Consider the following 14339-nt stretch of genomic DNA (forward strand, 5'->3'; position numbering starts at 1 on the left):
CCTTTCTCTTGAAAAGAAATAACAGCCCCCTAACAAGAAAATGATGGGGATGTTACCACTGTCACTTTAGGTAGGCTGCAACCAGCTGGTGAGTCCTGACTCACCAGCTGAAGACCAGTCACTTGAAGTCTAATCAGAAGGAATATAGGGCTTATAATTGGCCTGTGCGGTGTGTGTTACTGAAGGATGAAAGCCTTTGTGATGTAGACAGACTGGAATTGGAGAGAGCTAAATTCTAATCCCAACTGAGCCACGAAGCTCGCTGGGTAACATTGGGCCATTTGCTATCTCTCAGTGTAATTGATCTTGAAGGGCTGGTGTCAGGATAAAACAAAATAATCCTCATGAACGTATCAACCTGAGCTCTTTGAAGGGAGGGTAGTGCAGCAGATGAAAGGCAGATGGTAGTAACTAGATCGTTATGCTTAAGGCTGTATACAGAACATTTTCACTGGATGGTTTGCCAAAAAGGTCAACAACCCAACCCAGGTTGCCAAGAGGGCAGCAAATACAAGTTACAAAATATTGGGGTGCACCTGCATGTACCTCAGTCTGGTAGGCTGCCACCAGTCCTTTGTTCTTTCCCTCCAGTCAGGAGCCAAAGGACTAATTCCTGACCTACCTGGGAATTACTAGGGAGGCCACCCTGCAATGTAGGCTCATAGGAGGAATTCCCAAAAAGTTTAGTGGTAGGTGGCCTGCCAGTCTAGGCACTAGATACTGATTGCGAGCCGTGAAAGCAAATGACCAGAGGTTATATGTAAAATATATTTTTATTAACGTGCAAAGAATACTTAAAATAAGAACAGTTTGTGTAAGGAGAAAAACAGTAAATCTAGGTATTAAGTTACTAGCTAAACACTTTAAAACATTGGTTCACGAAGTATAAGATGTTACAAAGCAAGTCAGCAAAGCCAGTTCTGGTTGGCTTCAGCAAACAGAATCCAAGATGGCTGAAATGAGCCAGGACTTACCAGCATGTCTAGATAACATGTAGACACCTTCCAGTCTGAAGAATAGGTTTGAAGATGGTTCCTTTATTGTTAAGGCCTACAAATGTTGCTATGCCTTTGCACCAGTCAAGGCCTTCAGCAATTACCTGTAGCCAAATTAATGAGCCAGTCGCTGACCAGATGACTGAATGGTTCCTCTGATCATGTGAGAAAGGAGAGGGGTCTGTCTGCAGCCAGGCTGAACTGTTTTCCCACAGAATGGAGTGTTAACTGGGAGACAGAAGCAAGAGATGATTCTGACACAGCTATCTTATTTCCCCAGTGTGCTCTTCTCAGCATGGCTGTGTCTCTGGGAAATAACACCCCCAAAGCAAGCTTCAGAAGCCTGAACCAAACTTTTAAATAAGAACTCCATTTTGAATTAACCAAAAATCCATGACATAGCTTTACTCTAATTAATTTGCATGCCCATTTCTTCTGTTCCATTATCTGAAATATGATGCTTGTAGATGAACAGAATTGTGATTCTAGTTCAGGAAGTTTGTAAACCAAAGAATCTTAATAAAGATGATATATAGCTCTTTTTCCAGGTTGTCCTGGCAGACATTTTGGAACAGTCAGCTGGCCTAGAGACATTGTAAATATATCTTCCTTATGCAGACTGAGGTATAATATGGGATTTTAAAAATCATTTATTTATGTTACCTATAATCTCACTGAGGCCCAAGGCAGATTATGTAGTTTAAATAAGTATAAAGAATGGGATGGGACATCCAGTAAGCAATATAATAGGATGCAGAAATTAAAACCAAGTTTAAAAAAAAAAACCCTAGAAGTTGAAGCAAGGCATAAATATTAACATGGCACATTAAACAATGCAGAAATTACATAATAGAAATTAGTGGGAAATGGAACAGATAAGATATATGTAGGAGTTTTGGAGGTTCAGATGTGAAAGTGAAGGGGAAAGAAAGTTTTGCAAACCTTATGAACTCTGAATTTTGCCTTGTTTGCCTATTTCAGAAGAGGCCTTTCTCTGCAGCCTTTGCCCAGCACAGGTATGTATGGTGAGCACCATCCTCTTTGTTAGAATTGCTAGGAATGAAAATGTAATTGTATGTAGACCAGACCACTACAAACAATAAGTATTTTGCACATAACAAAGTAAGATCTGTTCAACAACTTTATACATAGAAAAATGTTATTAGTTACAATTCCTTAGACAAATATTGATGATTATAAACGATAGATTTTCTCTGATTTTTATGTTTTAGTCAACCAAAATATGACTGCTTTTGTAAAAATTAAACTTTGTGGTATTTCTATCTTACCTTTTTCAATGTTTGTATTTATATAAAATAAAAAACATACTATCTTTGTGACGTACAAGTGACAGTTTGTGGAAGGGGTTGTTTTGGTATAGAACTGAATTCCTGTTAGTCTTCAGGAGTTCTTGCAGCATGCAGTTAATGTACTCTTTTTGGCTGCATTCATTTTTCATGACAAACTTGTTTGTCCACAGCTGGCACAGATGCAGTCTGTTCTTATATTAGCATGTCTCCTCCTGCTTCTCTTCCTTCCCAATTCTTCGCTTATACATGAGGTGAAAGCTCCCTTCCTTGGGAAGCCTTGAATTGAACTTTGACTTGCTATTATGTTCCAGTTATGCTATCTGGGCGAATTGGAGGTTGTTTCCTCCCCACAAATGAGATTAAACCAAAGTTTAGAATCCTCATTTTTGTTTTTTGTTGTGTAACAGCCATTTGCAAGGGAAGAGGATGAAAAAGGAGCTGTATACATCCATCATTGACAGAGTGTTGATGATATGGTCTCTTTTTCTGTTTTCATCAATCACAACCAGTTCATTGGTTCTTGTGATAAGGAAGAATCCTGTCTCTTGCATGCCTGTAGTCCTGTGTCCTTTTGATTTTGTCCTTTTACATTTAGCCTCTGGATCTTTTATTGCAGAGAGAAGACACTTTGTGTTCCACTTGCTTATCTCAAAACTCCCTTCTGATTTACCTTTTTGCTTACCTTACAATTCTTTCACCTCGTTATTTCTAAAACATGCTTACAGAGAGGCCAGTGCAGTTACAAAAAGCCTGACGTAAGCATGTTTCTGTCTTGTTACTACTTTAATTAGTCTAGTGATTCCATCTGTTTCATTTTCATTTAGCTGTAAAATGTGTAAATTTTGTGGGCCTCTAATTCCTGAGCTAAAGTCACACAATGTATTTTATTAGGACCATGGAAAATGACATAAAACTGTGTGAATTTTAAAAGGGACAGGGATGAAGGGGAAAAAGATGCCTCGGGTCATGATCTTAAAGCCTTGTTTCATAAGTGTCCTGTGGGAAGTGCTGAGTAGGTATGCAGATTTAAAATGGTGCTGGTGTGGTGTCAGGATGCTCCCTTGGCTTTCTGGGAAGAAGGGAAAGAAATGGAAGCATCTCTCTCTTTACTCATGTGCCTTTCTTTTTCTTGTGAAGAGCCATCATCGCTTTCTGAAGTACTGGGAGAAATGAAGCAGGATAAGCTCAGCATCTTAAAACAAAATGTTGAGGATTGCTTCAGTTCATTGGATCCCAGCAGCCCATTGAATTCTGAGCAACTAGCTGTATATCCTGACACCAAATGGCAGGCAGAACGCAAGCAAGATAAGGTCTGTCTTAATGCATTTTCTGTGTTTTGATTGGACAAGCCAAATGAAATTATGGGGATTGGAGAAGGGGGAATGGGGGCCTTGAGCTTCTGGTTAGTGGCAAAATGTGGTTAGAATTAAAAACATGATCAAAAAGCAAAGCTAGTGAAATGTTGATCCCTGAAAAGGAAGTGGGTGCTGGGTTTGAAAGTTTTTCAAAGCAGATAATATGGTAGGATTTCTGTTCCATCAGCATGACTCCAATTTGCTCTTTTCCTTCTAGTTTATTGAATTGGGGGAGATTCTGTTGTTCATGGAACCTATTAGGGCTGTATTAAGAATGTATGAATCTAATGTGTTGTGCATGGGGAGCAGAAAATAGTTAATAGCTTTCATTTCAGATGCAGGGCCGGGACATTTTTACAGTCCCTGGCAAACTCCTGGTGATTGGTGAAGAAGAGGAGGCAACATTTTCCAGGGCCTATCCACCAAGTGAGTGCTAGCAGACTCTCCTTTTTGCAAAGAAATGCAAGGAAGGTTGCTCCAGGTTGTGAGTGGAGGGTTGAGTATTTAAAGATCTTTATGTAGATGCAGTCCTCATCAAAGAGTACCCAACTCTATAGAATTTCATAACTGAATATTAAAGGCCTTAGTCAACAAGGAATGACAAAGCCCAGGTGCTTTTGAAGCCCTAAGCCTGAAGTTTTGTCATCAAAGAACTCTGTGGCAACAGTCAGCTGCTGCCTATGGTTTTTTGTGTTGATACACAACAGCACAAAGAACCATCTTTATTTAGATACATACTGGTTATTTGTATCATCCACTTCTGCTGAATTTGTGAACAGTTTTGTGGATTCAGGAGTTTGACTGTCATTAAAATGACCACAGAGCTTGTGTGCTTTCTGTTAAGCTGAGAATGATGTCTGTAGTTAGGTTGAGGTGATCATGTTAAATCTTATATATGGCTCTCAGCGTTTGTTGTATTGACATCCAACATCAATATTTTTGAAGCTATAAATTCAAGATGCTGCAAGATAAATTCTGAAATCAGAACTGAGTGAGCTTCAGCTGTGTTGTGCAATATTCTGTACTCCTCATAACATATTTGTTACAATTTTTTGATTTTCCTTCTTCATAGAATTTGGAATCTGCTTATCTGTAGGTGTCATGTGATAGGTGAAACTTCCCTCCAAGCATTGCTTCACATTCTAGTGACATAAAAACTGGATGGCTGCTAGAGTAGATGGTGTTGAGAGAGAATGCTTTTAGTATAACACAGTTTATCTGATGGAATCGGGAAATTAGATCCCAAGTTACATTCCAGTAGGAGTGTCAGGTATATGGTAATTGACGAGCAAGGAAGGAAATAAAATCTCAGACCCAGTTTTCCCATTTGGCTGTCAAATGACCCTTGATGGATTATTACTGGCCTCTCCCCCTTGGTGAGTCTATTTGGAGGGAAAATACGAACTGATATCCCAGCTTTTCATTGGCTCTGGAAGGGAACTCCAAGGCTAAAGAAAAGTCCATTAATAAGTTGGTCTGATGCAGTTATGTGTTGAGGTTGAAATTGGAAAGAGGATTTAAGTCTTATCAAAATTCTCAGTCTTTGACCCATTTCCAGGAAGAGGAATGTAATGAGTGTAAGTATGAGGAAGCTAGCAAAATACCTTTTGAGTTCCTTTGTAGTGTTCTACCTTAATTCTACCTGTTTATACATTGTTTCCAAATATTTGTGATTTCTAGGATTTGTGCATAATAAAGTACATTTATAGTGAGGATACTTTGGATTTTACTGGGGATTGTTTGGGGGAGAATCCCCCCCCCCCCGCATTTGTCACGAAATGCTGCTCTGTTATGATGATCAAAATTGACTGGCACTAACAAGGACAACTTCTGTCAGAGAAAAAAGTGAGATGCAGATAAAGGGAAGAGAGCCTTCCCCCTTGCTGTCACACAAAACACACATGCACATAGTCTTCAGCCTTGCATGGGAAGGCTATGGAAAAGAGGAAGCAGGGACAGATCCTCATGATCCCAAAATAATTCCTTTGCTGGTGGCAGTTGGTTCCCAAAATATTCCTGGGAAGAAAGAGAAGACATTCTAGGCCGGTGTGGTGCAGTGGTTAGAACTTGGAACTTGGGTTCAGATCTGTACTCTGCCATGGAAGCTTGCTGGGTGACCTTGAGGCAGTCACTCACAGCTTAACCTAACTCACAGGGTCGCTGTGAGAATAAAAAGGAGGAAAAGGGAACAATGTACACATGGAACTGCCTTTTACTGAATCAGACTGTTGGTCCATCAGAGTCGATATTGTGCGCTCTGACCAGCAGCAGCTCTCTGAGGTCTCAAGGTAGGTCTTTCACCTCACTTGTTACTTGATCTTTTTAACTGAAAATAGTGGGGACTGAACTTGGGACTTTTATCAGATGTTTTTCCACTGAGCCATGACCCCTTCTGCAAGCCACTACAGGTCCCCATTGTGGAGAAAGGTGGGAAGAATGAAGAAGGCAAAGAAAAAAATTCTTAGCCAAGTCAATATGTGGGGCTAAATCCCAAGCAGAGTGGAGGAAGCAGGGAGGCAAGTAGGTCTGTGACAGATGGTTCTTGGGCATGTGCTTTTTTTAGGACCGGTACAAAGTTGGAACATATTTTTTCTTACAGAGCCTTCTCACGTTGCTTCTGATAATGAAAGCAGTTCAGATGAGGATCACAGCACTGTATCATTTGTCAGTGGTGAGCAGCAACTAAAATCCTTTGTGTTCTGGCAGGCAGAGACATGTTCTGGCTTTCCTGCTAAGACCCTCTTCTCTGACAGTAGGTTGCATTGATTTAAAAAAAACCCCATATTTTTGCTCGCAAGTTGCTTTTGAGAGAGGAAGAGAACAAAAGTGATATTCCTGCACGGGCAACCTTAAAGTGTATGGTGAGCAGAGAACTGTTTTTAGTGTACAACTGATGAAATGATGAAGTTGACCAACTGTCTAAGATTTTGAATGGTTGCCCCCAACACCCTCTGGTTGGGATGGCATTGGCAGGTAATGGATTTACCTGCCTGTGCTGCTTTCTGTCCCTCTTGAAGATGAGGTAGCGGTCCAGCCCTGCTAATTTTTTGCTTCATACCACTTATCTGTCCTAAAACCTCCATGCTGTTTGTTCATAAGGTGAAACCTTGTTGTGAGATGAGCGCCTTGAACTGACAGAGAAGACACAGTTGCATGTGTTCCAGGGCAGAATAGGAATAGACAAAACATTCATTATTAAGAATGGCTTTGTGTGGTTCCTTCACATGTGGCCACAGAATCTAGGGAGGACCCTTTGGTGTACCAAGGAATGTCCCAGAGCAGCAGCACTTGCTCCCAGTTGAAGGCTATTCTTGTTTATCAGTTTTTGTTTATCCACTTTGTAAGACTTACATAGAAGTTCGTATTAGAGACATGCCCTTTGCCAGATCAATTTTTCAGTGACCTTATTGGTAATTATTCTTCCATTCATGATTTTTGGAAAAGTGGCCTACCTTGATGTAGTTTAGCAGTATTCTGAGAACTTCAGGAGCTGTGGCTCTGACTTGCTTTGGGTATAGTTGGTGGTCTCTTTGAAAGAGTAATCCTAGGATGTTTGTAGTACCTGTTGCTGTCTCCAAGGCTTTATCTTGCCCACAGTGTTTCCTGTACCTTTCTGAGGTCTAGTTGCAGGAAAATTATTTCTTAAACCTTTGATTTTGGCAGCAGAAGCTGAAACTGTTGATGGCTCCTTGGAAAACCCTTGGGACATATTTCCAGGGATGACTTTGACCTCTTCCAAGGGTGAGTACTTAAGAGTTATATCCTTACAGTCTGAGGAAAGGACATTTCCCCCCTTTTCCTTGCACTATTTGTATCCATCATGTTTTTATTTAACTTCTAAGAGCTCAGGGAAGTGTATACATGGGTTTCTTTTCCTCCTCTTTTATCCTCAACGGCCTGTGAGGCAGGTTAGGCCAAAGCCACCCACGGTGCTTCATGCATGAGTGGAGACTTGAATCCAAGTGTTCTGGCACATGAACACTAAGCAGGCAGTTATTTCTGTTGGTCTTGTGAGGACGGATGGGGCCACATTAGAGCAGGTCACAGTTCTCTAGATAAAGAAATGGCAGAATTTTTTACTGTATTTTTCAAATATAAATGGTATGAATAAATAATACTTGTCCATTTTAATGACCTTTCAGTTTATTAAAATAAGTGCTTGTATACTGCTAAAATTAAACTCTTATTTCTAAAACAAAACCAGTATGGCTAAAGAAGCTGCATATAAAAACTGTAGCTGATTCCGCACTAGACCTTGCTCCATGCCAGGCTTCCGTTACTCCTCGGAGCAAGCTGGCGATTTCACACCAGTTGCTCTGTGCAGCCATTTTGGGCGGGGAAAACCTGGGATTTGCCATGTTGCAATGTAAACCTGAAAAAACAAGTTTATACTGCGGCGCAGCAAATCATGGATTTTCCTGCGCAAAATGGTGGTGCAGAGCAATTGGTGCGAAATTGCCAGCTTGCTCTAGGGAGAAACCGAAGCCTGGCATGGAGCAAGGTCTAGTGCGGAATCAACCTAAAAGTACATAAGTAAGAGGGCAGAAACAGTTAAGTATGGGCGTTGTCCTGTCAAAGGTATATGCTGTGGCATAAACCCTAAATGTGCTTCACGTTGGCTGGTTCATGTCCAAAATTTCAAAAATGGTCTCTCAGTTTTCTTGGAAAGAGACATTTGAAAAAAGAAGTGTGCATTTAATTCACAGTGAAGCAAAAATGGGCAGAGGCTTAGTAGCACAGTGGCTACTGTTTGTGCTAGACCACACGATAGCCGAAATAGTCTCATTTTGTTTCAGCCCTACTTGCAGTGCTTCTGTCTTAGCTCATGCAGGGGCCTGACCAGTGGAGCTGCATAATTAAAGGAGAGCTCTCCAAAGCCTTTGTGGCTGTTCCCATTAGAGCAGAGAGGGATTCAAGAACTCTCTTGCCTGTGTCTCCACTTGTAATAGAAGACAGTGTGTAGAGCAGGGGTCCCTAGACTTCTTGAACCTGCAGACACCAGTGTGGTTGGTGTAGCCAACAAATGGCTGCTGTAGCAGGCAGAGCCAACCACAAAATGTCTGTAGCTCACCTTCAGTCTTAGTCTTTGTGCTGTGGTCCAGTCAGAAGCCTTGCTGGGCAAAAGGCCTACCTGGTCCCGCTCACTTTCTAAAACACTTAGGAGGCATCAGGAAAGGTGTTGATTGGAACCACATTGTGGACCTCTGGTACCGAATCAGTGTTGCTGACCTTTCAACCCTTGTTCAGACTGAAATATGGCCCTGTTAGCCATTGAACTTACAGGGAAATTTCCCAGTGGGCCACTGAATACCAGGAGCAAACAGAGCCAAGCCCCAGCAACTCTGCTTGAACCCCAGACACAGCTTGTACCCAGCCCTCATCAGTTTCTCAGCTCACCATCTCCTCCTGCACTGCTTTCAGTTCAGGGGATGATGCAGTAGGTGAGCAAATGGCCACTGTTGGCCCCACTAAGCTGAGTGGTCCTGCAGTGCTGGCTTGTAAACACAGAAGGAGCCACTCAGTTTGACTTACTCCGTGGCCATTTTGATTTCCCAGTCTGCTCCTGGATGTTGTTCACCTGTCTAACCCATTCTTGGTGGGGAATGGCATACACCATAACAATGGATACACCATAACAATGCTGTTTTGAATGTATCTATAAGGACCAGTGTTCCTATTTGGATCTGAGTTTGTTGGGTAAACATACTTATTGCACTGCATAACCTGTCTTATCTTGCACATTTGTATGCTTTAAAATAGCTAGTTTATGTTTTGAGCATTTGCTGTTTGTTGTGATTTGACAGAAATGTCAGACACGCAGCCCAGCCTTCCCAATGCGCAGCAGATGCTCCTGGCTAGCACTGCCGAGGTAGAGGAAGCCACAAGCTCCAGTAGCTGCACTCCAGATGGCCTGCAGTCTTGTGATCCTGCGCCTCACTGTAGTTTTGCTCAGGTTGAACCAGTGAAGGTCACCTCCCCATCGCTGCTTCCTCCTTACAAAGAAAGTGCCAATCAGGAATCAAGATCCAAAGCGCTAAACAGGGCACATAATACCAGCATAATATCAGATACTGATGGGAGCATTCCCTGTGACCAGCCATTGAACAACTCACATTCCCATGCCAGTGTGCATGGCCTCTCTCCTGTCTGCCCCACCATTAGGAGCAACTTCCTTTCTAAGACTTCAGCTGGAGATGTGGAAGAAAATCATCCAGTGCATTTACAAAGGGAGACGGTGGTGTTGAGAGGAGCTGGAGAAAAATCCAGAGAGACCTGCAGGAAATGGGGACAAGCTAAAAGAAAACAGCTGACACCAGATGAGGAGCAATCTATTGAAACTATCAGCTGCAAAGCCCAAGACTTGCCTTCCGCAACAGTCTTTCCAAAATCCAGTCGTTTAGATAGAAAGGAAGTGGCTTGGAAGCCGCCTTTGAAATTTGTTACAGAGAGCACACCCAAGAAAAGCCGGATCGATGACACCCTTGGCCAGCCACTTCAGGCATCTGCTCAGTCCAGATGTTCCACGAGGCACCTAGAAAAGCTGAAGGAGCGGACAGCTGATTTCTGTGGGGGCCAGCTTGGAGCTCAACAACAGGTAAACCTGGGTGAAGGGCAATGGTGGGTTGTTAGTAACACTCCTTGTCAGTATTGGTTCTGGCCAGGAATCTAATGGGAGGAAGGATTCCTTTAAGCAGTTGCTTGGAAACTTTCAAGTTGCTTTGCAGTTTTGTATATGCATTTTGCTGTGTCTGCTTCTGTGTGCTCAAATGGACTGGTATGTGGACAAAAATGTTGGGCGCAGAGCCTAGTGGTGGAAAGTGTTGTCAAGTCTTAGCCAACTTGTGGCAACCTTGTAGTTTTCAAGGAAAAACACTTCAGAGGTGGTTTGCCATTACCTGCTTCCAGGCCTTGAATTCAGCAGAAGCTCACAGGAGCACAGCTCCTAAACCTTTTTGACGGCCCCTCCTCCTCCCCACCTACTTACCTTGTCCATTAAATAGTGGGTACAGCAGCATAACAGTCTCTGGATTAGGAGAGCAGGCAGCCAGTCATCCACCAGGAGCTTTGCCACACCCCCAGCAAACTCTGGAGAAGCCCACGCCACCCTTTCTCCACTTCTTATGTGATTTTGGGTGGTGAGTGACTTGCTGGCCTTTTGACTGTGAGGACACGGGGCGGCCAAGGAGAGCCTCAGGTGAGCGAGGTCTGCTTCGGCTGGCTGGATCTCTAGCCAGCCCAAGCAGGCCTTGCTCGCTTGGGGCTTTCCTTTTTTGCATTGGGTTGCTTTTGGCTGGTTTTTTTTGGGTGGGGGGGAAGCAGCATGTGCTAATGAACTCCACCACCTATTTTTCTACAAACAACCCGTGCCTACCTCTGCATAGTTATCTCTGGACATCTATCCAATACTGACTAGGGCTAGCACTGTTTAGCTTCTGAGATCTGATGAGGTTGTATTAGCCTGTGCCATCCAGGTCAAGGTGTGCAGTCTAACAGGCACTATATATTGGGAAGGGACAGTGGCTCAGTGGTAGAGCATCTGCTTGGTAAGCAGAAGGTCCCAGGTTCAATCCCCCGCATCTCCACTAAAAAAGGGTCCAGGCAAATAGGTGTGAAAAACCTCCACTTGAGACCCTGGAGAGCCACTGCCATTGTCTGAGTAGACAATGCTGACTTTGATGGACCGAGGGTCTGATTCAGTATAAGGCAGCTTCATATGTTCATATATATGCTCTCTTTGTATTCAATTCAGTATAACATGGGTGGATCTTTGGATTTCTAATGTGTTAATTGTAGTGGCACTGTTGTAACCCTGTTCCCCCCCCTCCCACAAATGTCTGGGGAAGAAAGAGCCTCAGAACCTGTGAACACTTATTTCAGACTCATCCCACTTCCCTTTCTCCTTGCTAGGAGCGTGTGAGGAGAACCGTTTCTCATCATGTATATCAGCCAGCAACAGCTGAACTTTGCTCCCAAGTACATTCGACAAGGTCAGCATCTTTCTTAACTAGCAGAACTTGAAATGAGGAGGGGCAAAGGCAGATATCTTTAAACGAATTGTCTCCAAAGTCACTGCTGTGCCCAGCAGGTAAGGGGCACTGTGCCATCTGCTGCTGGACCCGTAGAGCACTAGCCATGGACAATGAAAATTGTCCCCAGGTCCTTATTTACTGTTGCATTTTACCAGCAGGTAGCAGGGTGAGTAGGGCAGTGGTTCTTCAGGGAAAAAGCAGTTGGTTATTTTGTTTTTGTTTTCAAATCCATCAAAAATTGACAACAATTCCATTGCCTATGGGAAAAGCCTGCACAGAAGTTGTAAAACTATGCAAGTCAGCGGAACCCTGTGCTACAGCGGTGTGTATGATATGGGCTGTTACAGTTGCAGAGCTTGAAGCCTTTTTAGCACAGGGTTGCAGGCCTGGGCCAGATTAACAATAAGGCCAATTAGGCACTGGCCTGTGGGCCCCCATGCCTTTAGGGGCCCCGGGCCGGCTTCCCCCCCACCCCAGGTTTCCCTCTGCTTGCAGCCCTCCCAGCCAGCAACTGAGCCACTCCTTGCCCAACTTGCCTGGTGCGGCTGCTGTTGGCATCGTCGCCAAGTTTGCTTCTCTCCGCCTTCCCCCCCCCCCGCAGCTTTGTCAAAGGGGCTTTTGGGAAAGTGGCTGCAGCGAGGGCCACAGGTGGCAGGGTGGGTGCTCCAACTCTGAGATAATTTGCAAGGGGCCCCCCAGGATTTTGACTGCCTAAGGGCCTCCTCAGGGTTTAATCCGGCACTGTTGCAGGCTTCCATTTTGTAACTGACATAAGATCTTGCCAATGATCAGGGCCTGGCAGGATTGATCTGCTCATCTCCACACCTGGTGCTCACATTTTTCACAGCCTTTGTTTTTAATTTACAGGATCTCGAAAGCACTGCTTGGATGGGCACGCTGGGTTTGCAGGAACAGGCAGAAGCTGTAGTCTTGAATGAAGCTTTTCGGGCCACTAGGGCTAGACAAATACCTATACTTTACTTTAAAGATGTTAATTTAATGTTAATCAGTCATGATACTTGATACTGACTCTAATGAAACCTAAGGAAAGAAAATGAATTCATTTCATTGTCTCATCCAAGGGTTCTGTTTCCAAGAGAAGGCAGCTTTCCTAGGGGCTGATTGGATAGCATTGTTGTCTATGCGCACCCACCCCCACCCGCTTTTAACAAGTTCACCTAAAGAAATAGGTAACAAAGAGAAGCCTAGTCAATTTCTAGTTCTTTATATATTGAAAAACAAAAATGTGGAAGCATAAGGGAAGTCCCTATATTTTATTTCCTATCCAGATAGACTTTTCTTTTAAAAACCATGGCTGGACCATATCCTTAGAAATCCAGTCTTTCTCCACAGATTGGCCAGAACATATCACCATTTGGGCTTTCAATATATGATTCAGGTGACTTGTTTGTAATGTGTATTTTAAAAGCTGTGGTCACAGGCCATATGGCGATATGAATTGCTCCACAAGGGTCACAAAACAGACATGTACAATATTTCAAATTATCTCGAGATATTGCATCTTCTCTGTCCCCAAGATAAACCTACTCATATTATTAAATGACTGTCTTCTGTGCTCTCTAATTTGAGCACTACCCATTCCATTTTGCTAGTATCCCAGAACCATATTTTTTGGCCACAGGCTACAACTGAGTGGGGATTTGTTGTGGAGAACAATCCACAACTCACACTTACCCTGCAGCTTGTCCCATTTATATGATTACAATCATTTTTTGGGGGGTGGGGGGGTGGGCTTGGAATAGAAGACTTCCTGCCTCCTGAAAAGTGCTGTGCAAGTTTAATAATTTTTTTCTGGCTTTCAGAGTTGTATGATTTGTTTCCCACTGAGGCGTTCTGTAAGAGCTGTAGAATTATCAGGGAAGTAGCAGCCCTGCTGGACTTATTTATGGTCAAGAATATTTTCTTGTGCTGATGCAAGAGTAGAGCTTTAATTGTTTTAATCATCTCCCCGTTTCATTTAATTACAAAATATTTCATTTTGCTTACATGCGTGATAGAACGTTCTGGAGAGTAAAACAAAATTAGAAAAACAACACCGCTCTCATAGAAAATAGACTTGTGCACCCTCTTTCCAAACTTGAACATAAGTCAAATGGGGGTGGAGACTGAAATTAAAGGGGGGGGGGAATCTTTGCTCCTCTGCCAAAAAAAAAAATCATGCCCTTAATATAAAGAAAACCAGCTATTTGTGCTAGAATACTTTTAAAAAATATACATGCATTAGTCTCCTGGACAAATACATAAGAATTCATCTGGGCATAAGTGATTTTGTATTTAGGAGTTTGGCAGTTGCATTATTCTTAGGTCAGATTGATATCAACCTGTGTGAAGAAACAAGTTTCCCCCCACCTGCCTGGGCTGCTCTGTGGCTTGCTCATAAGCAGGCTCTAAGAGAGACCCCTCCTCTGTATACTCTCCAGGGCATAAGGTGGGGAGGAGGAGAACGGGGCTTTATGAGCACAGCAACAGTGATACAGCTTTCTGCTGTGTTCCTGCTTCTCAAGATGAAAGTGACAGGCTCCATATGTTGCCTCCATGTATTGTGAGTTTCCTGCAACCAGGACTATGAGTTCCCTGCAACCAGGATTAAATGCACATGTACCTCATCACATACAGTGACTACATGCC

General features: G+C 43.1%; 1 protein-coding gene across 4 annotated transcripts in view; it reads left to right on the forward strand.

The window, feature by feature from the left end:
• The window catches only part of LOC132582615 (uncharacterized), a 29256-nt gene extending 15424 nt beyond the window's left edge, over positions 1 to 13832 (forward strand). The window contains exons 7-14 of one of the 4 annotated variants that reach the window (XM_060254273.1): positions 1977 to 2011; positions 3443 to 3615; positions 3996 to 4086; positions 6260 to 6331; positions 7324 to 7401; positions 9465 to 10255; positions 11569 to 11648; positions 12558 to 13832. In XM_060254273.1, coding sequence (XP_060110256.1) covers positions 1977 to 2011; positions 3443 to 3615; positions 3996 to 4086; positions 6260 to 6331; positions 7324 to 7401; positions 9465 to 10255; positions 11569 to 11648; positions 12558 to 12618 — 1381 coding nt within the window. In that variant the 3' untranslated portion in view covers positions 12619 to 13832. The remainder of the gene's footprint in view (positions 1 to 1976; positions 2012 to 3442; positions 3616 to 3995; positions 4087 to 6259; positions 6332 to 7323; positions 7402 to 9464; positions 10256 to 11568; positions 11649 to 12557) is intronic. The other 3 variants (XM_060254274.1, XM_060254275.1, XM_060254276.1) reach the window with 3 other exon arrangements.
• The last annotated feature ends 507 nt before the right edge of the window (positions 13833 to 14339 follow it).

This window comes from Heteronotia binoei, chromosome 14 (genome assembly GCF_032191835.1).
Source record: "Heteronotia binoei isolate CCM8104 ecotype False Entrance Well chromosome 14, APGP_CSIRO_Hbin_v1, whole genome shotgun sequence".
NCBI classification, from domain to species: domain Eukaryota; kingdom Metazoa; phylum Chordata; class Lepidosauria; order Squamata; family Gekkonidae; genus Heteronotia; species Heteronotia binoei.